Source organism: Rhipicephalus microplus, chromosome 9 (genome assembly GCF_043290135.1).
Source record: "Rhipicephalus microplus isolate Deutch F79 chromosome 9, USDA_Rmic, whole genome shotgun sequence".
Taxonomy (NCBI): Eukaryota; Metazoa; Arthropoda; class Arachnida; order Ixodida; family Ixodidae; genus Rhipicephalus; species Rhipicephalus microplus.
In genome coordinates, this window is record NC_134708.1 from 91498593 (window position 1) to 91524447 (window position 25855).

Genomic DNA, 25855 nt, shown 5'->3' on the forward strand with positions numbered 1-25855 from the left:
GGAGACACTGACTCCGAAAAAGAGGGCGCTCTCGATTGCGCGGGCCCAGGCCAAGGTTGGTTCTGCACCTAAAGAAATTATGGCGAAATTGCAGGAAAGTATGAAATTGACCGTTATTAGGTTCGGGCGCATAGAAAGAGACAAAATATTACGAATCAGATATTAGGTAAATGTGAAGTATACCTTAGCGAGACAGTGGTTGCTCTTATGAAGCGGGAGTGCTCTCTGCCGCGGGCCCAGCAGGACAAGTCCCCTGGTGGAATTAAACTCAACATCAGTAAGCCAAATTTACATAGCCAAGATGTCGGCCTCTATAAATAGTTCGTTTAGTATTTGGCAGTGGAATTGTAGGGGGTTCAACCATAAAAAGGCGTCCCTGCAGCAGTTTGTAAGAACAGGCATTGTGAAACCTCAGCTTATCATGTTAAGGAAACTGACATCCAGCCTAACCATAACTGGTTTCAAAGTGCAGGTTAACGATAATGAAAAGGGCAGAGGGCTCGCAACACTCATCAGCAGAGGGTTGGCGTATGTTAGGCATGATTTTTACATGGCGAATTGCAGGATTGGGTACATTATGGTCGAAGTAGTTTTAGGTCGGCAAGGAGCAAGTCAGAGAAGCATTTACCGGCGTAGCTTGTATAGCAGCCCAGCGACACGAAAAAGTGTTTCAAAGCTCTCTTGAGCATGGCAGCCAATTTCGCTAAAGATGCACCGTCGCTTATTGGAGGGGACTCTAATGCGCCCTATCTTGTGTGGAAGTATGTCTATAGCACAACCAAAGGAGAGATACTATGGCAACAGGCCCTATACTTAAATTTATCTCTCAGTACAGACCCTTTGTATCCCACTCTTTGCGGCACGTTGACATGTAGAGATTTGACACCAGATCTTACCTTTGTTCGTTGGGTGGCGGATTTGTCATGGTCAAATTCAAATATAGATTTCGGCAGCGACCATAACCTACCTATGATTACTTTACAGGTGGCTCCAAAAAAAGCAAACATTTAAGCCTGTTGACTGGGATGCATTCATGAAAAGAAGAGGACAGAGAAACGAAAATCAGGGGAATTAGTTGACCTTAGAACAGTGGACTGATCAGCTTAAGAATTGCGTTGAGGCAACCTACAAGGAACCTAAAACAACTCTAGGCACAAATCAGATCGATAGTCGTCTGGCACAATTGTTGGTAGTGAAGCAATCACTGTTGGCGAGATGGAAGGGTCAGCTGGTAAACAGAAGGCTTAGAAAGCGTATGGCAATGGTTAATAAAGAAATTGAAGACCACTGTCGGGTATTGTGCAAGCAGCAATGGGATAAAGTATGCAATTGTGTGGATGGTCGTACTAGAAGGGTGGGCACCTATATTTTACTCATACATTTACCGGATGAGACAAGTTTCAAGTCTAATAAAAGGACGATGATAGGTAAGCTCGTCCATGAGGCATTCCAAAACTCATCAGAGGAAGAGGTGCTGAAGAATTTGGCTGAGGGATACCTTCCACTGCACACTTGCCAGAATACATCTGACGCCCGTTTGGAATATAACGGGGATGAGACTATAGTTATGGATAAGGAATTTACTAGTGATATAAAAATGGCATTGCAAGATCTTAATAGTCAGTTGGCATCAGGGCCAGATGCAGTTCTGAAAAAATGTCAAGGAATTTAGACGAGGGGTCTATTGAGTTTCTCATGTGGGAGATAGATAGCCGATGGAAGGAAGGTTTTTTTCCGGAAGAGTGGAAAGTTGTGACTACCGTTCTCACACCGAAACTGGGCAAGAGCGTAGGGCCGGAAAATCTCAGACCGATTTCGCTAACATCGTGTTTTGGAAAAGTCGCTGACCATGTCATTTAAAATAGGCTAACTCGTTCTGTTGAGGAAAAATGGCGTCTTTTTGCACTCGATGATAGGTTTTCATCCCGGCCTCTCGACTCAAGATGCCATGCTTAGTATTAGGCATCACCTACTTGATCGGCGGGCACGGGATACTAAGGAACTACTTGAACTTGATGTGGAAAAAGCTTTCGACAATCTCCGACACTCCCTCACTTTACAGGTGCTCTCTAACTTGAATCTGGGGCAACGGCTTTTTTTTCTTGTTAAGGCTTTCCTTGAGGATAGAAGGCTATGCCTAAGGTTGAGGAAGATCAAGTATTCAGTCTTCAAACTGGGTTGTCGTGGTACACCACAATCATCTGTATTATCGCCAATGTTGTTCATTCTGGCGATGTCAAAGCTAGCTAACGTACTGGACACTGTCGAGTGTATTGGCTATACTATCTACGCGGACGACGTCACAGTATAGAGTGTCGGTGGTAGTGACGGAAAGCTTAAGGCTAGGCTGCAGGAGGTGCTAACGCTTACGGAAAAACTGTTTGGCTCGTAAGGAACTTAAGTGCTCCTTTGAAAAGTCGGAGTTGTTAATCTTCAAATCTAAAAAGTTAGGTCGTAGTTCGTATAATTGGGTACCGGAAATTTTCACTTGCATCACAGATCGTGCTAGCAATGGTTCATTGGTAACACAAGTAGATGCCATGAGGGTCCTTGGTATTGTAGTTGAAGCAAACGGATCGAATAATATAACTCTTCAGCGTATTACCAAGAAGACACTGGAGGCCATAAGACTTATCTGAACGATTTCTAACGGGCATAGAGGATTAGGAGAAGAAGGTGCGATGCACTTGGTTCACGCATTTTTTTTGCCATTTTCATACGTAGCTTCTATGCTGAATTGGTAAAAAGAGGAGAAAGACAAATTGGAAGCTTCAATTAGAAAAGTTGTGAAGGCGGCGCTCGGTTTTTCTATGAGTACGTCAAATGATATGTTGTTGCGGCTCGGTTTGCATAATACTCTTGATGAATTCACTGAAGCTCAGTGTAGGGGTTGCTGGAAACACCAGCTGGTAGGTATATCTTACAGCCAATCAGAGAATCGGTGGTGACTCGTGATGGTGCGCGCCTATACGAGTTAAGCGTGAACATCGGGGCTAATGTCTTGGCTCGTCCGTTCCCGCGAAGCGTGCACCGTGTTTATAACGTAGGTAGGCGAGTGGCGAGAGCTAGGGCTTTGTTGCGCTAGGCAAAGTATCAGCTGGAAGAGCCCGCGTTTGTTGACGCAGCATGGATAACGGAAAAGATGCCTACTCGGTGGTGGTGGTAGATGGAAAGGGAGCGTTAAAAATGCCGTTTCCGTTTAGAGGAAAAATACGAGGGTTGCTGAGCAGGTGGCGATTGCCCTAGCGCTCATTTATTCGGAAAGAGTTTTAGTGTTCAGTGACTCTCGCATTGGAATTAAAGCCTTCTCTAGGGGAGTTATTAGCGAACTGGCTTACAGACTGCTGCAGGGTACGGACATCACTCCGCATACCATTACTTGGTTTCCGGCGCACATGGGGTCAGTGGAGGGAGTCCCACGTAACCTCAATCAGGTGGTGCACAGGGAGGCACAAGAATTAGTGTGCCGTGCAATCCCTGAGGTGGCTGAGTCTCTCACTTAAGAGTTTAGGGACCAGTTGTTAACGTACAATGATATAACCAAAGACTATTACTTAGAGCGCAGGGAATTCCCCTAGCCACATTCTAGATTTAACAAGCCACAGGCGAAGCGTTGAAACTTGGGCAAGTTGGTAGGACATAACTAAATGCAGGAACAGCACAACCTAGATGTAGTCACTTCGTAACTACGGAAGCAAAAAAAAACAATGACAGAAAAGAGCGCTGTTTTTATTAAAACACTGGGAGGAACAAAAGAACAAGAAAAAGAGCCCGTTTTACTAGAAAGGAAGTTATGAAGCGTGGAAACTTGTGCAAGTTGGGAGGACATAACTGAATGCAGGAACAGCGTAACCCAGAACAGGTCACTTCGTAACTACGGAAGCTAAAAAACAAGCACAGAAAAGAGCGCTGTTTTTTATTAAAACACTGGGAGGAACAAAAGAAGAAGAAAAGGAGCCCGTTGTACTTTAAGTGAAGTTATGAAGCGTAGAAACTTGGGCAATATGGTAGGACATGACTGAATGCATTCAGTTAAGCCACAGGCGGTTACATTTGGGCTTCTGCAGATGTTGAGGTATACCCGCTCGTCATGAATAAAATAACCCGGACTGCGGGGTTTCATTTATTGTAGTAGGTGTGGGGGCTTTCTCAGTTTTGAACACATGCTCTGGCACTGCTTAGCAAAGGCCGATGCGGCTTCTCACGGTGAACAGTGGTGGCAGCGAATGCTGCACAGTGACGCGCTGTCGGACCAAATCAGGGCTGTTCAGAGGGCCCGTGTGGCAGCAGAGGGGCTTGCCCTCTCTGTCTCGACGTGGAAGTAGCCAGCATCAGTCTTAGACTGACCCTCACGACTTCAATAAACTTTTCCATACCATACCATATGACCGTGAACTTTGTGTGTACTGACGCAAAGTTCACGAGATGGAGCCATAGTTTTGGTGGCCGTACTTTTTATGGACACAAAACTGCTTGAACCCCGTCGTTTGAGCCCCGCAGTTAAGTGCACGTTAAATAATTCCAGGCAGGTTCTCGAAATTGAAGGTGCACTTCAGCCCAGCTTCCCTCATATATTTGTCGTGCGTTTCGTATGCTCAAGTCTTTAAATTATCACGATGTACGTGAATAATTATTGTCGTTCTTTTTTTCTGTCAGCTCATGTGAATGTTTTGTACACTCGTGCCAACTGTAAGGATATTATTTACCCGAAATCGTAAGTTCGAAGCGTAGATTGATATCGTTTTAGATAAAACAGTGCATTAGAAGTCGAGGTAAACAAATGTGGTGCTCACTTTTCGTGGATGTGATGGGCATTTGTTTTGTTTGCAGTTCTTGCAATTAGCATTTTTTTCATTCTAGGGGCCGTTGTATATTACGATCTTCGAGTAACAAACTCTTCGATAAATTTAAGACCTCGCCCAAACTGCCCCTATCATTTTAACCGCCTCGCAGGACTGCAACCATCTTTCACTGTCTACACTCCTGAGTGCCAGCAGATAGTCTGATCAGAAAAATAAAACTCTGTTTTATAAATATTTTGAAGTCTATGGCTATCTTTTACATAAATTGTGGAAATACTAATCATAGTGTTAACGATATCAGCTGGCAAGGCCAGTGGCATTTCGTTCTTCGTTCAACTGTGTTTCTTTTTAGAAACCAAAATACCCGTACTGTGTCTAACTTCACACTTAGAAATGCCACTTAAAAAAACCTATCTTACTTGAAACACTTGCTTTAACACGCCGTGTCCATTTTCTAGCCCAAGCTCCGAACTGGTTCGTAGTGATAACGGCGATGATAGCCATTTAGCCAGACGTGATGGCTTTTGCAATCACGTTGTCTTAGGCAGATGCTTGACGGAATTTTCGTGCTTTTTACGGCGATCGCTGTAATCAGGTAACAAGGGCAGTGGCGGTAAGGTAAGTGGTCCGCTGCCGCCATTGGTGTCTGTAACTGCTATAGCAACAAATAAAAAAAATTGGCACATCCCACGTACAGTGGCATTCGATGATATGCGAAGCATGAATGAGGAAGTTTGATATGTCACTTTAGAATTAGCGCAACGTTCCAAGACGGACGTAAATTATGCCATATATCACTTCTATGTCATGATTATCATGTTTGAAATTATTTTCTTTCGACGTTCGATGACATCAAACGATACTAAATTTGGTATTTGTGGAGCTCGCAAAGTGGTCGCGAGCCTGCTATGAGCGTAGCGTGTAGACATGTTCCGCGTGACATGTATATGATGATTACCATGTTTAGACGTGTCGTTTACTTTCGTCGTCCATTCCTGTCTCCAGCGAGCACTCAATAAGCGTAGCATAAAGTCATGTGTTACAAGACACGCATGTAGCCCCGCAGCGGTGATATAGTGGCTAAGGTACTCGGCTGCTGACCCGCAGGTCCCGGGTTTGAATCCCAGCTGTGGCGGCGGCATTTCCGATAGAGGCGGAAATGTGTTAGGCCCGTGTGCTCACATTTGGCTGCACGTTATAGAACCCCAGGTGGTCAAAATTTCTGGAGCTCTCCACTACGCCCTCTCTCATAATCTTATGGTGGTTTTGGGACGTTAAACCCCACATATAAAATCAATCAAAGACACGCATGTCATGATTATCATGTTAGCACCAGTCTTATATTTTCGTCATCCATTGAAGTCCCGTAACACCGATTTGGTTAATGTGAAGCAAGCAAAGCGACCGCGAAGGCATATGAGCATATTGTGTGGTCATGTTTTACATGCCACGAATATCATTATTATCATATTTGACGCGTTATTTAACTCCATCTTCCATTCGCATGAAGTAATACAAAGTTTGGTATACGTGAAGCTACCGAAGCGGCCACAAGAGCAGCATGCGCCTGGCATTTAGTCTTCTTCTTGCATGAAATGCATGTCAAGAATTTCACGTTAGGTTTTGTCACGTATGTTCACCATGGAGTCATGTCATACCATACCAGTTAATGAATACGTCTTGTGAATGAAACCACCGCAAGAACAGCAGAACCATGCAATGTAAATCATAACATTAATGACATATTTCTCGGGAAATGATGAAATAACATGATTTGTGTAATTAACTGGTATTATCTTTCAACAGTTCTGTGTTCGTTTTATATTAACTTTTAGCCTTTGTGCAACTTACGCAATCGATGTGAAACTAGTTGATTTTGTCATGTACTTTATTTTGCTTTGTTTTAACCTTATTTCATGCTATCGATAATTTTCATGTCTAACTTTATCAGTAGTTTTACCATAGTGTGATGTAATATTTGTAGTGTTACTGTTATTTGAACTCAGTAGTCAATGATAAAAAATTCGCACTATCTTTGTACTTTTTTTGCTATTACCCCATTCATGCCGACATTGAAGCTTACCCTTCAGTTTCTTCCAAGCTTTCGAATCTCCTCGTATACTATCCCAATCATGTAACGGAATGTGAAATATGTAATAAACTTGAATGGACTTGATATACACGTCATGACTTTCATTTTATGACTAGCTGCTAATGGTCGTGACACAGTGTTGTTATTGCGTACCAATTTCGGTATTGATACCATTATTGAAACGACCAGAAAAGCTAAAGGTAGTATGTGGCTAGATAGAAAGATAAAAATATAGATAGATATATAGATAAATAGATTGATAAATAGATGGATAAAAGATAGATAGAAAGATGGATAGATAGATAGATAAATAAATAAATAAATAGATAGATAGATAGATAGATAGATAGATAGATAGATAGATAGATAGATAGATAGATAGATAGATAGATAGATAGATCAGTATGCCTTTCGCTCAATAAGAAGTAACTTACGTTTAAAACCCGATCACATAATATTGCTCTCGTACTGAATAACTGAATCAAGTTATTCAGTGCTATCACACTGAATCAAGTTAACCGTTCGCTTGCAAAACGTGTTATGGAGAAACCTAGGTGACCGTCGGACGCGTCATTCTTCAGATCATAGAGGACGTGTTTTCGCAAATTCACAGTCACGAGGTAGAAAAATGTGGAGCAAGGCACAACCATCTCTTGACAGCATTAGTGTATCAAGAGAAATCAAGAAAAGCACACTGCATTGACTGGTGATGCTTGAAAGAAACAATACCGCACTCAATCAAGTTCACCGTTTGCTTGCAAAACGTGGTCTGGAGAAACCTATATGACCGTCAATAGTGTAATTCTTCAAATCATTGAGTATGTGTGGTGGCAAAAGTCAGAAGGTAGAAAAATATGGACCTTTAACAAGGCACCACCATCTGCGTACTCCTTTATTCAGAGCAGATAATGTTGGACAGCAAAGTCATTTTTACCAGTCTGCTCAAGGAATAAAAACTGGGGGAAAACCATGTTTCGGCGTTTGAAGGCGCCGAATGAAAGAGATGCCAACCAGAGCATCCACGTATAAGAGCAGGTTCTATTTCCTGACGTTCTATTCCTCCTCGTCGTTCCCAGTCTTCCGATACTCGCGAGAGGTTCAAAACAAGTTACAACATTCTCCGCGCCCAACAAATATAAATCGCCCAACTCCAATAGCCAAAAATGCTGTACTGGCTTCCTAACTTCCGTGCCTCCTGCCAAAACGATCTTGCAGGCTCTACGTGTATATCACTTTATAAGTACACAGCAATCACTCTACCAACTTTCCAAAAAAAATTGGGCACCTTGTCTTCCTTATTGATGACAACATTGTTAACCTTAAGCTGGTTGCTAGGCTGTGCTCCTCTAATGCGCACTATTGCAAAAACCAGCGCTACTGGGTACCAGCGTCCAGCGCCATGCCTTATTATGGGCCCAGTATGACACTGGTATCAGCACCTTCCAGCACAGGTACTGCGACACTGGAGCGACAGCGTCCCAGTACTCTGTGCAAAATCGCTTCACGTGGTTGAACCAGCAGTGCCCATTCGCCATAAATAAATAAATAAATAAATAAGCAAGACAGCGCGCATTCACATTTAAAACATAAAAACTGGAAAAAAATAAAACGTTTCTTGACGGGATTCAAACTCGCCACCTTTTGAATACGGACTGAGTACACTACCTACTTTGCCATGCCAAAACACGCATGGTGCGTTGTAAAAAGATTATTTATCGGTAAAACACGCCGCTAACGTCACGTTTAGAAGTCGCACAGTGAAGACTGACACGATATTCCTTTCCAAATAACAATTGCATCTTGATTCGACAGTGAAGACCGGCTTCCGGGCACCGAATGACGTGCAGATATTAGCAAGAGCGCAAAGTTTTTTGAAGCATCTAGCTCTTAACTCTAAAAAATGTCAAATTGACTCGAGGAGCAGCCACAGATTGTGAGCTGTTGCGGCAGAGAGTCTTTTTTCTTCCTTTGATAGTCGTTTCTAGCACTTGCTACTGGTCAACTAGTACTGATGATTTACATGTCTTGTTTGGTAGATATCCACGCACGTGAGTTAATATTCAGTATTTTTTTTTCGCGCAAGCAACGATGTAGCAGTACACATCAGGCGTGCCAGAGAACATATTTGCAGTTATCTCCATAACTGCAGCTTAGATACCGCCGCAGCAATTATTAATGCAATCCACTGAAAAAGTATGCTAGTGTATTAGTTCATTAAGGTGTACCAAATTACCAACTCAAAATTGCGTGTTTTTACATACGAGTCAGAGATGTACCAGCTCCGGCGCTCAGAAGGAGGCTTTCGGTGACAGTTTGTGTTGCTGAAAACACGAAACATGAATTGTCGCCGCTCCTTGTGTGGACACCGCACATGCAGAAAAATGGTTGATTTAGGCCCAGGGATGTCTAAGCCGTACTTCACAGTCATTCTTGCGCTTTAGAACTGTAAAAAGCGCCGGCAGCATGTATATCAACGCGGGCGGCACGATAAGCCTCACTGGAACGGGGCACTGGGTAAGGCCGCTCTTGAAGCAGGTGAGTTGCGATGCATGACGTTTCTGCATTCGAGCTTTGCAACATTTCTGACTGTTACCTAAACTGTACCTGAAGTAAGTGGAAGGTCAATCATAGCGAGAAATGCATTTACCGAGTGATGATACCGAGCTACAGCAGTTTTTCTGGTCTTCGCTGGTACTATACAGCGGGCGTGCCAGTGTACTGATATATGCAGTTATATCAATACCAACAAAAAGGAAACATCCATAGAAATACTAATGCAATCCGCTGAACGTATGCCAGGGAGTCAGTTCACGAAGTCGTACCAAATTACCAACTGGAAATTGCATGTTCCTAAGTATTAGTGTTCCTAAAAATTAGTGTTGCAGGCTGTGACGTCCCCGCAAACACGGACTGAACCCCAGCCCTTTCAAAATGTCTACGTTCATCTCTTAATCCCACGCATTATAAAAGGAAAAGAAACCTTCGGGGTAACGAATGTTCATTCCGGAGTGGAGTAGCTGGAAGGATTCTGTCGACTGTTCTCGCCCCCCCCCCCCCCCCGCCGCGCAAACACTAGGACCAGGTGGGGCCTTGTTGTCTACGGACAGTGTGATAGTGTATGGTGGCAATGCTCCGCGCGCACCCTTCAGATTTGTAGCATGGGGGAGCAGCAGAGCACCGTTTGTTGGTTCGGTGAATGCGACCCTGATGCAGCGCCCGTGCCGGGCCCAGCCTGAGTTTGCGTCAGCCTCCGTGGCTCCAGGGCTCATTACTGCGTTCTGCGCGGGTGGCCACCCGCGGCGTTGAATGTCGAAGAAGCGGCAGCTGCGGGGAACTTCGTGGGAGACACCGAGTTTCCTTGAGGTGTTGAGACTCGATCTGGACATTGGGTAATCGGGTACCAGAAACCGGGGCAACTGGTTTGGCCGAAAACATTTCGGCACAACACTGCAAACTCCAGACGTTGGCTATTACAGACAACGCGCTTTGTCGTTGCATTGGGACCAATGTTCGCCCGTAATTCACGTGTCTTCGGACAGCTCGCCCATCTCTCTCTCCGAGGCTTGAGTTTGTACACTGCTACTTGCTCGGCTATGCTTGGGAGAGGGTTTTCCACTGGTGTGGGCCGCGGGGCTGGCCGTCGAAGATGACACACACTGACTGACAGAGAAATGTGTCGTGTCAACAGAGGCAATTGGTTAGGTGCCACGGAGGGGCGGAGTTGGGTCCTGCGAAAAGGGACTACGAGACGATGCGAAGAGAGTCAGAAAGATGGAGCGTTGAGATCTTGATGGTAGAGAGACGGAATGGAAAAGGAAGATAACGGTGCGAAGAGATAGCGATGAGAGTCGATGAGATGATGACTGGGGCAGGGACGGTACGATGAGGAATGAAAGTTAGGGATAGGAGACGAGGAAGCGAGTAAATGGAACGTTACGAAAGAGCGCTAAGATCGAAATCACTAGAGGCACGACGAAGGCGGCGATGACGAAGACGATGAAGACCCTGACGAATCGGACAGTGACCCCAGAAAGAAGCGCTGAGCCCCGACTCGAACAGCCAGCTCTTAGGCCCGCGACTACATGGACCTTTCATGAGATGGACTTTATGCACTTTATTTAGATTGGCTTTGCGGGAAGGGAGGTGTTGTGTTGAGACATTGCGGTTTTTGGTAACCGATAACTTCATCGTGTGTGTGTCGTCATGCGTGTACTTTGTATCGTCGCACCATTGTATTGTTAAAGTTATTTCCCTTATGTATCCTGTGTCGCACGTCGCGAGTCTCTAAGGCATGTGTTATAATTTTGTGTAGCGGTTGTTGCAAGCGGGCAGCATGTTCGTACGCCATTTGCAATTGGAAATAAATAAAATGCATCAGTAAACAGGAACAGATCGTAGCGTCTCTTACTTCCCGGCCCCAGCACGAATCTCTGTATGTGGGAAGTGATTGAGGCACATAGCCAAAAGAAAACTGGATAGACAAGGGGTTGAGTTGTCTTCCCTCTCTTTGGTAATCAGTGGCGTAGCGGGGGACGTCTCAAGGATTACAAACACTGCAACTTAGAATCGTTACAGCAATACACGGCTGATGCGAATATGGCCGGTATACCCGGGGGCATATGCGAAAAAGGTGCAATATATTTGCTGTGTTATGTGCGTGTGCTGCAAAAGTTATGTATGCTCGGTATCTCTTATGGTAGCATATCTCTGTTCCGTTGATTTAAGCGCTTTATATTCCATGACACCGAAATGTACCTCGGCACATACTAAAATAATTTGCACGCTGCGCTGCTATAAAGTGCGCGTGCTCCAGTATTCACCAGCGCTTACCAGTGAAAATTCCAGTGCTTTCAGCGCGTCGCAATGTGCGCCAGCATCACAGCGATTCAGCCAGCGCCCCTACCAGTGCGACACATCGTTTTTACAGTGCGGCCAGCGAAGTGCCAGTGAATACAAGCGTGCACCAGTGCCGAAAAACGTACTGGGATCGCACTGGGGACGCTGTTTTTTGCAATAGGGTTCTCCGGCACAAAAGGTTTTGTTTATATAAACGCTTCCTAACATCATTTACTATTTGCTGCTTGTACTTCCAATGCTTAAAAATGCGGAGCAACTTTCCGATGTTCCAGCAGTATTCGCACTAGGCAGTTTAGTATATTTCCTACCGGTTAGAAAGTGCGGAGGCGCAAGTGGAGCTGAATCAGTAGCGTCAGTGGAGAGATACGTTAGCGGCCCAGAATTCAAATTTTCTACTTCGACAATGATGGTCACGAACTGCTCGATCGAAGTTCCTTTCTCTAGAATTTTCCGTAAACAGCTTGTAACAGTGCAGATCATCTTTTCCCAAAATCCATCCCACAACGAACCACGTTCTGCTTTAAACTTCCAAGTTATGTGATTAGTCGAGTGAAATTCCTGGTCCTGGAACGCTTGAAATTCAGTTCATCACTTAAGTCACGACTGGCTGCACAAAGTGCTAGTGTTACAAATTGTGTAGAAGACGAGGAATGACGTTATCGATATCGGTGAACTAGATCACTGTTCGGAATAAAGATGTCGACGGGTGGGCTTCACCATGGGCGTGCATGGAGGCCAGTTCCTTTCCTCAACATTTTGGTGCCGTGAAACCCGGGAGTAAGGACCTTTGGAGGAGAGACGAAGCGGCCTTCACGAATTTCGACCGCAGTGGCAGTCTCGAAGACTTTTGTGAAGCCGCCGTTGGTTGAAGCTTATGTGGGAGGCCTAACCCTGTTCTTTACCCAGACAGTGGAGCGTGACATGTCGATAATGCCCGGAGATTCATCATGCAATGCTTTGTGATGTGTAGAACGGAAGTGCCTACTTCGCCTCGGTGCGCGGCCGGCCAGTGGTTTTCGACGTTTCCCGACACTTGGCCGAATCATGGAGGCCCTAATCGAAAGGCGTAGTCAAGTCCGAAAGACCGTCATGGAAGCCATTGCCAGCATCGAAAGTCTCCTGCATCTAGAACGCCCGCAAATAAGTGAGTTGCGGAATATTCACAACGTTTTAACCGACCAGTTCTAGCTTCTCAAAGGAATTGATAAACAGGTAGAAGACATGGTGGACATCGACCACTTAGAAGCCGAAATAGAGGAAGCCGATGTTTGTGTGCATAAGATTATTCTGGCAAAACTCATAGCTGAATATAAGATTGAAGATGCGGTAAAGGCTTGACAGCCCTACTGAAACGTTCCGCATATACGGATCCGTACATACGCAATTATTGGACTACGGAAAGCCGCATCATGCGGAAAGATGCGAACATCCGCAGCTTACGGAAAGCGCCATATCATGCGAAAAGATGCGGACTTTCGCTGCTTACGGAAAGCGCCATATCGTGCGAAAAGATGCGGACAGCCGCAGCTTACGGAAAGTGCCATATCATGCTAAATTAGCCGATAAGCAGCTTACGGAAATCAGCATAATGCAGAAACCATGCAGCTATCTGCTGCATCTTGCAAAGATCAAATGGACATCCTAGATCTCGAGTAAAAGCTATTGGCCATTCACGTTGTTTGCAAAAGCAAGTACTGTGTAGAAATATATATGAATATTTCATTCTTAATATGTTGCATGAAGGTGAAATATGTTTGTTATCTCAAACAGCCTTGATGAGTAAACAAAGGCTTGAAAGAAACAAATGTGTTAAGAAGCTACTTCATGAGGGATTGAATCATCGGCATCTTTCTAATTGTCGTGATGCGGAAGCACATTTACCTTTCAAATAAAATACATTACAAAAATACTAAATTATTATGCTAGCGATCATAAATGGTGGTTACATTGCAACACATTAATGCAGTGTTCTATGCAAGACCTAAAGAACTAATAAAGTTATTATCAATAGAGAAGCATTATTATACACACCAGCCCTGCTACAATCAATATATTTTTTTATTTGTCTGTAGGCTCCAGCTGTGAATAGTGACATTTCAGTGATGATGGTACACCAATGACGTGACTACACCGTAATTTCATGAGCTCCATCTACAGGATGATGGCACAAAACACAATGTAACAGCAATTTTAGAACGAAATGTTTAAACATAAATAATAATCATAGCACTGTGAAAGTGTGGCGCTGTGTGTCTCATGAATGCCTTGTAGAGATCGGCGAAATGCTGCTTGAGGCTCCGGCACCACTGTAAATTTGGAAGGTCACTGCCATAGAACTTATGTGTCCTTCATAGGCACCTGGAAATGAAAATAATTGGCACAAATAATGTCAGAGACACATGTTAGCACATGAGTTCACATGCACAAGAATTATAACACACAGAATGAAACTGAAAATGTAAGACACACAATCCTTCATGTTATGCATATGTGAATGATAGAAGGAATGAGTGTATAAATTAGTTCTGTCACATCAAAGAAAACAGCATGCTTATCACAGTGAAAATAACTAGGTTGTCACGATTTTCAATGGTAGAGATAATCGATTAATATGCCCTTATGAAATTATGATTTGAATGCTTCCTGCACAGTAAAACTTTAGAAACTGCAAGTGAAAGCTCTCAATGTACATTTAATAGTGTGTGCATGTACATCTGCTACCTTTATACTATACAGTTTGTGCACAAAATTGGCATCTTGAACAATTTTGAGAGTTAAACCTATGCAACTTATGAAGGTTAAAATCACCATGAAAGCAAGCAGGACCAGGCAGGTGCCATTAAAAATCTGTGCAAGCCAGATAGCTATAACCGAACTGCACACATATAGGGGAGCAAGAGTACCAGAAATTCGGCTGCTGACCCGCAGGTCGCAGTATCCAATACCGGCTCCATTTCCGATGGAGGCAGAATTGCTGCAGGCACGTGTGCTCAGATTTGGGTGTACGTTAAAGAACCCCAAGTGGTCGAAGTTTCCAGTGCCCTCCACTACGGCGTCTCTCATAATCATATCGTGGTTTTCGGACGTGAAACCACACATATAAATCATGAATAACAGAAATAAACTGCCAACAGAAAAGTTGTGTGCATGTGCTATCTGTAAGTGCTTACACCTTACTACATACAGCGTGCTCATTCAATTTTAAATACCGATATTGAAAATAACTGCTCTATTAGGAATGTAAAAGGAAAGGTAGAACTGAACGACTCTACAAAAAGTGACCCTATTATGACATCACGTTTTCTTATAACAAAATTGACTAAGACTCTGAAATATCAATATGCAAGAAAAAATCTTCAAAATAACAATCAAGTTTGAAGTCATATATTTTTAATATGGCTACTATGACTATAACCAAGAAATCGACCTCAACATGGCTAATGTTAGTTTTTAAGGCCTATGTTCACTAGACAATGAACTATACCACAAAAAGCACAGCGTTCAGGCAAAGCACAACACAAAAAAGAAAGCAGTCCTTTTTGTTATTACCTACAATGCCTTTAAAATGGTATTTTTTCCTCTACTTTCCGGTTTTTATTAAGTAACTGGTGTGAAACAAGTTAGCTGAAAATGCACTGTGCCTCCAAAACCTGTTGGTTAAATCATAATTTTTAAAAATGGTGAAGCTTGCACTAAATTAGGCTCCACAAGCCTTGGAACAGCGAGACTACATGACTCTTAGGACTACTTTGGTTACTTGTGTTTTGTTTCTGGGCCTAAGCATAAAGACAAGGGCTTAACTGAATTGCTGCTAACAAACAAATGCTTTCGAAATTGCCCGAGCGTCAAAGGATGCTCAGACATTTGTTGTTTTTCGCACTGGGCTATTCTACATCAAACATACAAACCATACTGCCTGGCGACCATCACAGATGTATAGTTTAAAAAATGATGGTAGTTTACTCTTCTGAAAATAGTTATTTGCAGAAATGTTTTGAAGAGAAAAAAGTAGTGGTCACGTGGGTACCTTCAGAATTTCGCAGAATGTTGTGCGGGTGTTATTTGTGAGAAAAATTTCAAAGTACCGCTTTTTCTTGCCATATCAAATTTGATCTACATATTAAGTAAAGCTGCTTCTTAAAGTATTTGAAGCCGAGTAACATTAGTGCAATTTTTCCGCTACATAGGCTTTGAAGAATTCAGCCAAACTGTTTATCGTTTGCATTTCTTGTATGGCAATACTGCACTTTGTATGAATATTTGAGCCAGAAATACTCACTGCACAGAAGTTATATTTCACGAAAAAAAAATGTTAGGTCCAGATTAAAAATATCACTATATAATCGTTTTTGTCCACATTGAGATGCAACTTGAGCTGTGTGTTTTTTTAATTGAAAATTACTTTTATGTGTAAGTTGAAAGCAAATAAACAGTTCTTGTTATATGGCAAGTGTTATCATTATAATTTTTGTTTAAATGAGGAAAATGATTTTTGAAGTCTCCTATTGAGGGCCATGGGGAACTTCGGAACGGAAGCTGTCGTATATCAAATGCAGAAAACAGCCATCATAAGAAAACTTCAAAAATTCATTTCTACTTTAAGACAAAGTGTAATCATATAACTTGCCATATAAAGAGAACTGCTTCCTTGCTTTTGATGTGGCAAAAAATTGCACTAATATTACTGAGCTTCATGCACTACACACAATTACCTTTACTTAATACCTAGACGGAATTTGGTGTAGAAGAGGCAGTATTTTTGAAACACATTTAACTTTTTACAAACAACACCCAGACGACATCCTGGGAAGTCCAGAAGGCACCAACGTGGCCTAATGTTTTGTTCTCTGCGATTTATTTTAGCATTTTGCAATTTTCAATACAGTAAACGAGCACAATATTTTTTTTTTCAAAACACATTTAGGACGGTTGGCAAAATGGCCGGGATGTTTGATGTGTAGTTGCTTCACTGCCAGCATTTATTCTTTCGAAGCTCAAGCTATCACCTCTCTGTTACTGCCTCCCTCACATACAATGCCTGAATAGGAAAGAAAAAGAAAGGCAGGTCCGACAAAGTTCGCAAGGCAAGATATTTTCATGTTGGATAAATTCATTACCATAAACAGCAGCAAAATAACATTCATTTTGAGTAGTCCAAGACACAAGCTATATACCAGCATACCAAGAGCCAAGCACAAACTTTTGATTTGAACATGTGTGGTGATAGACAGGAAGCACTTATTGCAAGACTGATCAGTCTGTAATTAACTAAATGAAGTACAATGCACTGTTCAACCCAACACCACATAGGCATCTTTGCTATAGCAAAGCCATGTGTCATTGATTCATGCACTAGATGGGACAATGCAAATGTAACAAAAAAGGTGAAAAAATAAAACAAGGGAAAAAAAGAAGAAAAGGGGGGATGCAAAGTAGGAGCAGTGTAGCATTACTTTTACTTTGCATCCCCCTTTTCTTTCTTCTTTTCTATCATTTATCTTTTTTTTGCTTCCCTTACCCCCAACCTCCGACAGGAGAACACTTTGCATCAGCGCAACCTAACTTCAAAAGAAGGAAGGGCTGCACTCTTCTGCATTATAGGTTTTTCTTTTCAGACAAACATTTCCAACAGGCACACACGCCTACACCAAAAGATGATGTCATTACTGACCCCATTTAAACTAACACGCCAAAGATGACAAGGTGACTTCTAGAAAATAGGTCCTCCTATCGCAACATCGGCCAGCCTGTCTGAGGCACTTCCACTGTTCACCTTGATTACCCCACTAAATATTTCCATCTGTCGACTCACATCTTCTTTTTGGATAACACTAAGACGAGCTTACATTGATGAATACGCACGAAAGTTTAGTGATGTATCATGTATGAGATTAAGCAACTGTGTTCATAAATTATTGATAGCTTGCTTCGAGGCTTCTTATACTGTAGCCTGAAACTTCGTAATGTCTTCTATGCACATGAACCAGATTGACAACGTAATGCACAACATGCTTAAGAATACTGCGAGGAACATGATAACGACAAAACGACCGGCCACCCAAAGTTTTCGCTGTACATGTTTATAAAATGTTCATGTACACCCAAACGAGGTGCTTATGATACAAGCCGAAAAAACCTACAAGTAGGGTCTTGGAGCCTTCTGGAAGTAGACGTGTTGCATTTTTTCTGTGGAGGGCTTTACACCCATAAGTGAGGAACAAAACTCCTGTGTAATGAAGAATGTTGGCAGCTATCAGTTATAGAAAAACCTAATGCAGCTAATCTTCCCCGACACATCTGTACATTTAGAGAGGTGACGTAGCTTCTGTGATTGTGGCAGTAACTCCAACAGGACCAGTGCGAAAATTGGCACTACTTGGCTAGACAAATGTCCAAACATGCCTGCCCGACTCCCTCTAGCCATCCCGGCTGATTCTGACACATGATTTCTTAACTGCTGGCTGGACAAAAACAAAACCAGTGAAGCACTCACAATACACAGCGTGAAGTTTCTCTGGAGTGGTCAACTTCGTCTTCTGCGATGAAAGAGCAGCACAGTGTACTGATAAGGCACTCCTTGCAATGGTTTTCAATGCCACACAGTGACCTTGCTGTTCCTGTCGAAGAGAGCTTCGGGAGCTTGGAGGGTGCTTGCTCTTTTCTGGGGGCTGCTGCCGCTCCTCGTTTTCTGCTCAAGGTCAACTTGCACAAAGTTGTAGACGAGGCTTTAAGAGTTGTATATAATGATATGCAAATTTTCGCTGAACACACATTTCCTCGTGGCACACTGAGGAATTTCTTATAAAACTTAAGGCCTCGCATATGCAAACATTTAAAATCGATCCGAAGATGCACTCGACTCTAAAGAAGCAAGTTTGTTATGTAGTGTATATAAAGAAAGGTCATTCAGCACAACCACAACTACAGTTGCACACGAAAACGACATTTTACACAATCCGGTTTATTTACATGGTCCATTTTATTTTATTTACACGGTCCATTTTACACGGTCCTGTTTTACACGATCTGGTCTGCATGAACTCTTGAACCGGGCACCATATAGATTGAAAGACACACACAGAGTTTGAGACAAACCTAGTTTCCCGTGGAGCATCCTCTTGCACTATAACAACACATCTCAATTTAGTTAGTTTGTCAGAACGAGGTGAAAACAGCTCGCACTTGAAAAGCACGGGCAAAAGGAATAATGCCTGCACCCTGTGCTCCTTGTACATTCTCGTTGAGGGTGCAGTTTTCACCTTATCCTTATGCAATTTCGCATTTATAACATTGTTCGCTGCATATTCTTTGTGGCATTAAAGTGTGTGATACCGTCATGTGATCCCATGTAATTTTTAAAAATAGAATACAAGATAGCTTGATTCAAAAATAACAAAGTGCATCCAGTGCCATGTCCTGTAGCCATTCTTCAGGCAAGTGGCAGAATGATTTATTCTTTAAAACATATCTTACTTGTAACCACTACAAGAGCTAACTCGTACACTGGCACATTCTGTTTGCCTCTTCAGATTATAAGGTACCTTTTTTACACCAGAAAGTCTTCAAAAAGAATAGAAGTGTTGTAATTGTGAAGAAAGAAAAGTAGAAGGAAAAAAAATAACCTGCCCTGTACAGGGACCGAGCCTGCGAACTTCGAATAACATGTCCGATGCTCTATCAACTGAGCTACCATAGCAGCTATCCCTCTTCCATTTTGTACGGTATATACGTGCATTTATACATGGAAGAGTCAGTCAGCGCTGCCTGTTACCATTATGGCGAGTGTGGGACACCTTTTTTTTGGCTACTGGCAATTACATTACGATTGCAATTACGTTACGATTACTTCCAATATTCCTATACTTCTTTGGCAGCATTATGCATCTGTCAGTTCTCAGAAAATCTGCTAGTCACAGGAGGTGGCAATGGTTCGCCCTCCCACCTAAATGCATGTACGTGAACACATGCACAACTAATCAAAAAAAAAACAACAAGTTACACACCGCTAAGATTACTGAGATTCACTGTTTCAGATTCATGAGTAAAGGAAAGAACTATAAATTTAAGGGTTTGTTGTCTTTGTTGAACACATTATAATAAGAACTAGCAGAAAATGATGCCAAACAAACTATAGGGGATGTTGTTAAAAGTAACTTTAACAAAATTGTGAAAAGAAAAGTGAAAAAAACGTACCTTGGCAACGTTTTTTGACAATTGAATTGACATTACTTTTTATAACATCCCTTTATTTTACTGGGTAATGTTGTCGGATAATTCTCATTATTAGAGTGGTGAGTAGGCTGACAAAGAAAGCATATGGCATTGATACTTCTTTTGAACACCTAATAGTTTGAGGACCTTAAAAGAGCGGGAGCTTTTTTGAGTAGACCAGAATATTTAGTTGGAGTGAAAAAAACACACATTTTTACCAGGCTTTTTAACACATTTTGAGACATAAAAGTGTATGCTGCCCGTAATGTTAAGTACCATTACTTTTGTCACACTATGCACTGTAGCAGGTGTAGTTAGAGTGGTGATAGTGAAGGATTAATCAAGTACGCCACCAACTGCGTTCACATCAATGGTCGCGTATTTTAAAAATAAACCTGCTGTATAATAAAAAAAAAGTTTAGAGCATTTATGTTTTTATCCAAATCAAGTTAAACCGACTGGGTAAGCAAACCAATTGCATAAAATCAAAAGGCATAAAGTGATTCATGTATTATAACTATGTGAACAATTTAAGCAATGCAGGGCAAAGTGACAACAGTTCTAATAAAAACCCCTCTCATTATAACATGCATGAAAAGCACCACACCAGAATAGTTTATAGTGCATGTAATATCGAGACTACTAGACTGTCTATCGACCTTTTAGAAGAAGGGTATCTCCTTCACGTTCAAGGGGCAACCACTAAGCCTTTTCCTGAGCTTTTCTGTGAATATTTCCTGAATTCAGATATCATTAGGATTGATTTAGAATAAACAGATTTTGCTTACGCATTGAAACCTAGTTCTGTATGTAACTGCAATTATGGGTGCCAAACCACCTCCAAATAATTTTTAACATTTAACTCATTTCTTAACTGCAGCAGCACAACTAGCTATGGGTGCCCAAAAAGTAGCTAGAAACAATACCTTTACCTCTTTGAGCCATTTGGAAGTGTTTAGCTTCTCGGTGCTCACCTTACAACTTTTTTTAAAATACATGTTGGTGTGCCCAATACTCTTGCTCCTTGTACAGTGAGGAGGAGCACATGGCAAGAAGAGACAAGAAAGAAGCATAGCGAAAAAAAGCGAAATAAGCGAGGACCTCTTTTGTATCGTACAATGTGTGTAACATTACTATTGTGACAACATATAGACAAATTATCACGGCTATGCATTCATTGTAGAGTCATACACAGCTGCAACACCACGACTAAATTTCAACCTTGTGTTGGTCTAGTATCCCTTTATAGTGGCAAGCTAATGATATCTGCATTTGTTTGGCACTCATTGAGATGCAGCGAAATGTGATATGGTAATCTCATTTAGAATGCACGTCATGTGGCTTCATTGTATATGTGGCCACAAGTAACTCTGGTTGCAAAGCAATATGGCAGAGCCTAAACAGACGTCACCGACCACTCCAATCTGAACTTGCCTTTGCTACTTGCCCATTATCATCCCAGCAAAAAATGAATAATTGAATCTGCTACAGATATGTGCTAACATATGCTAAGGACCAAGTATGAAGGGTGTTTTGTCATTATTGAGATCAGTTATTTGTTCAAGAACACTTGCTGTCAAACACAAATACATTGCTGTCGAAGCATCAAGAGTCAAGTATAAAGCAAAAAGAAGTGTCTCTTTAAAAATTACAGGCCACAAGGTGCAAGATAAATATTTGATATACTTGGGATGTAAGGCACGCACAAGAGGTGCTGCCATATTATACTTTTCCTTGTGTTGAAACCTGCTTGCTTTACTCACCCAACACATCTGTAAAGATGCCGTGAAAACACCAAGGAGCTGATGCAGCAAGGTTGAACACATGTCCAGGGATTCCACCATTCCTAAGCAGCCCTACAGCCTCCACAGTCCTGCAACCATTTGTAAGATAAATATAGTTCTACCCAAAGTTCTCGGTTTACAGACACACATGCAAGACTCATAACCACTCTATAGGAAGTTTGCATGATAATGCGCTGGGTAGCAAAACGGATGCCAATATCAAGTATCCCGGCCTGCCGCTTCTTTCTTTCCGTTCTTAATTAATCATTCCATGGTTAATAAGTGTTCCCCCAATGTGAAGTGTACTGGCAGTCCGGTGAAGATTTGCAATGTATTTCAAACACAGTCCAATTCATGGCAAGTAAGCATCCAATAGCGTTTTGCCAGCTGTTCAAGAAAAGAGCATGACGTTTAGCTAAAACCCATGTTTTTATAAACACCATTCAACTTGATATAAAAGTTGTGAGCATTATATGAAGGAACACGGATTAATGTTTAATCAATGACTTCTTATAATGTACAGATATGAATGCAACTAACTAAATATGAAACGATAACTTTTGCTTGAGATTTTAGAGTTACGAACACTATCGCACTTGCCAGCTGCATCTTCTCAAAAACAGCAGCAAGATAGGCTAGTTTCTGTAGGTGAGCAGTAATGAGCAGTGCAAAGTAACAACAAGAAACACCAGTAACAACAGTATGGAGCAAGCACATACTGCCAACTGTATAATTTATTGCACAAAAGTTCGCCTGAATATCAGTCAGACAACTCGTGCGAATGAAGGTCCAGTTGGGAATGAACAAGTTACGAAATCAACAATGCCTGCTTTCGCTAACAGGACCCTCATTCACATAAAGTATGCAGCGATAGGCCCCTACCAAGGTACATCACAGCATGATGTCACTGGCACATGTAAAAGGTGTGGCTGGAAAAACACTCCCGCTGGTGGCTCAGCCTGGTACAGTCGTGCGGTGTTTGGGATAAGTTTTAACTTTTCAAAGCTTACACTTCACGTTACAAGGTCGACATTAGCTGTAGTATGTGTCAGCAAACATCTAGCTGTGTGGTAAACTGTGTGGTAAAATATTTGCCACGCTGTCTGTTTATCTTGAAGAAGTGAACACACGTGGTGGCCTGTGCGAGGAACAGTGCCATAGTCTTCAAAAATGTGCACTGTTGATTGCGGCATGTAGTGTGCATTGAAAGGTATTGAGAATATCGGTTCAACTGAGAATATTGTGTGTGGTGTGTGCAGTGTCAACAACAATGTGTCTTGTTTGCGAAGACGTTAGCACTCATGGCAGGGACCGGTCGATGAAAAAACTTCGACATTTTAGTCAAAGTAAATATGCACATGACGCGACCATCTGCGAGTGGGTACATCTCGGTGTTTGCGCTGTGTGCAGAAAAAAATTGCATGGTCACCGGGTTAGAAGATACCATTTTCTGAAGCTGCATGTATGAATCGCCCCGACGAGTACTCAAGCCTAATAAAGGTATAACTCGTTTTATCGAAGGCCTCATATATCTTCATGTAATAAGCAGAGATTCTTGTTTCACATATACTCAGTACCTTTACCGCTCGATATTCATGAAGTGACAATGCAAACAACAAGTTTGTGTGTTAGGTCCTAAGGGAGCAATGTAAATATGCAAATAAGTTGTAGGTGTCAGATGCAGCGATGTAACTGCGCAAAAGATTACGTATATATTAGGCTACAGGTTCAGAATCGCATAATCTCAGTGGTCTATCAGGAACGTCACAAACAACTTCCTTGCCAACCAGCCCTTTCACAGAGGGAGGGAATGGCTAGCACGGTGCTCTACGTGACGTCACACTATTTGCAAACATAGAGAGGTTTCTTCCTTAGGCAACATTTTGCACAATATATTTTTTAGATGCAAGACTGTACTCGTCCACATTGATCATACTGATGTTACTTTGTGCTGTGAATTACTAGGCATTTAGTCACCATGATCTTTAAAAGCTAATTTCAGTGTTCTCTCTCATATTGCTGACAACTGTGTTGTTGCATAAATTGGGCAAAAAAGCAACACAGAAAGGCTGTCACAATAAATACACCAACATGGGTATTCTCCTGAAAACAAAAGTCGGCACTGGTCCTGTCATTGCCTGTCTTCCTTCTCTCTTTGCCTTGTTTGTGCTGAAACAGCCTGATGATGAGTTAGATCAGAAATAATAAAGCATCAAAACCTGAGGAGTTAGATCAGAAATAATAACGCATCAAATCTATAGGTGCTTGCATCAGCAACTACACAACAGCGTGATAACCGCACCCCTGCCACACAGCAGCGAAACTTATTTTGAACATGCTGGCAGTGTATTATTTTATAAAAAGCAACTCTGGCAGATTACAAAATCTCACATTGTGCATGCAAGTTTTCTTCAAAGTCAGGCATACAATGTATGTGCTGGCCGGTACATTATTAGTTACAAGCAAAAGCGTCTTGCAGGTACATATGCAGATTGCACGAACACCTCTCTCTCTCTCTCTACACTAGGCACACACATTATATCTTTCAACAAGCACACGCCATTGTTTAGGGGCATAATAACGCTCTACCGTGAACGTATGCTAATCAACCCACTTAGGCGGTTGGCTAGGTGAATCGAGCCAAGTTACAAATTGTATCGCCCGCCAACGTAAACAAAATGCTGCTTTGTATCAAATGGCACTGCAGGCTTCGTTTAATCAACAACGTAGCAAGCGCCGTGTGCGTCTTCCTCACTACATTGCACATATGAAAAAAATCGATCACCATACACTTGCATGTTGCCGCAGTTGTCTCGAATTAGCTCCAGTAAGGCCGCTCCGATGCGCCATGGCTCTGCTGGCGTCAGCGTTGTCAAAGCGAATCGGCAACCGCACTCGCAAAGGCGCGTAAGGTTGCTGTTTTACGACGCCTCTTTCGAGTGCAGCAACACACACTTGCACTGAGTGGCATACTTGGTCTACATAAAAAAGTGTCCCCCTTACCTTTAGTTTCTTTCACACTGTCCTGAGGGAAGCAACCACAGGCGTCAGCCGTCACCTCGGAGTCCTTCGAGCGCCCGCCCAACCCGCCGATTCCTTGGGCGACTCGCACTTGATCCGCACTCGAACAACCGCGGGAATAGGGCGCAATCTTAGCACATCACACGAACGAGGAATGGCGCTTCCTTGCGTAAATTTAACATTTCGTGCTCTCGTGTGTAGCAGCGCCGACACATGAGAGACGCGCCGAAACGCCATGCCCACGGAGACAAAGACAAACAACATGTGGCTTTAGCTGTGAATGGATTTGGCTTGGATATCTGTGTGAGGAAAATAAAAAAAAACATCTGTCGCTGCTATAAACTGAAAAAAAATGTACGTTATCCGGCAAAATAACTTTAAAAGTGATAAACGGTTATTCAAAAAGCAAGTTACAACTTATGAATATTTTCGCAGGTCTTTGTTTTGTTTTTGTTCTAGCAGATGACAGCCTCCTACTGCTTCTACGACAGACGTAGTGCGGTTTCACGTTCGGTGCGTGTCGCCGACGCAAACCTCTACAGTAGTGATATCAGAGTTATCAATTCTCAATGAATCATAGGATGGCTACAAAGCAGTAACATTTTGACATAGTGCAGTACGCAACCTTCAAGGTATGACATTTCTTTGCTCTGAAGCAAATCGAAGCAAGCGGGCCGGCGCAATCAGCTGATGTCAGCGCTACATGAGACATGGTCGTGCGCAATAGCGTCGTGCCCCACGCTCGGTTTGTCATCAAGCGATAGAGCTACTAAGTGGAATACAGGTATATGCAGGGATTAATGGCGTATCACTCTAATTTCCTGTGGTGGCCGACTCAATCGCAAGAGAGCCCCGGGAAACAACCTTCAACTGCTCAAGCTTGTGTGTGGGTGTAAAAATACTTGTTTTCATCCGCGGCGGGGCAGCAATCTATAGTTGAAAGACATGTGAAAAGCATGTGACGTATATACAATCACAAAACATATGCACACAACAATAGATACGATCGCATATCGTACATAAATATGCCAACACATAGCGTGTAAAAAGCAAATTTATTTACATAGGTTAAACTCACGTGCACTGTT

The 25855-nt window shown here is 42.4% G+C and overlaps 1 protein-coding gene and 1 long non-coding RNA gene across 3 annotated transcripts in view; one reads left to right on the forward strand and one right to left on the reverse strand.

Moving 5' to 3' along the window:
* The window catches only part of LOC142771396 (uncharacterized), a 60429-nt gene extending 55393 nt beyond the window's left edge, over positions 1-5036 (forward strand). The window contains exon 5 of one of the 2 annotated variants that reach the window (XM_075872874.1): positions 4861-5036. In XM_075872874.1, the coding sequence (XP_075728989.1) occupies positions 4861-5006 (146 nt within the window). In that variant the 3' untranslated portion in view covers positions 5007-5036. Of the gene's footprint in view, positions 1-984; positions 1286-4860 lie in introns of those variants that run through there. The other variant, XM_075872875.1, reaches the window with a different exon arrangement.
* A 7525-nt stretch (positions 5037-12561) lies between these two features.
* LOC142772005 (uncharacterized) lies at positions 12562-24996 on the reverse strand. The gene is made up of 3 exons (XR_012886233.1): positions 24750-24996; positions 18245-21835; positions 12562-14109 (listed from the first exon to the last, which is right to left on the reverse strand). It is a non-coding gene; the product is annotated as an uncharacterized LOC142772005 (long non-coding RNA).
* Between the last annotated feature and the right edge of the window lie 859 nt (positions 24997-25855).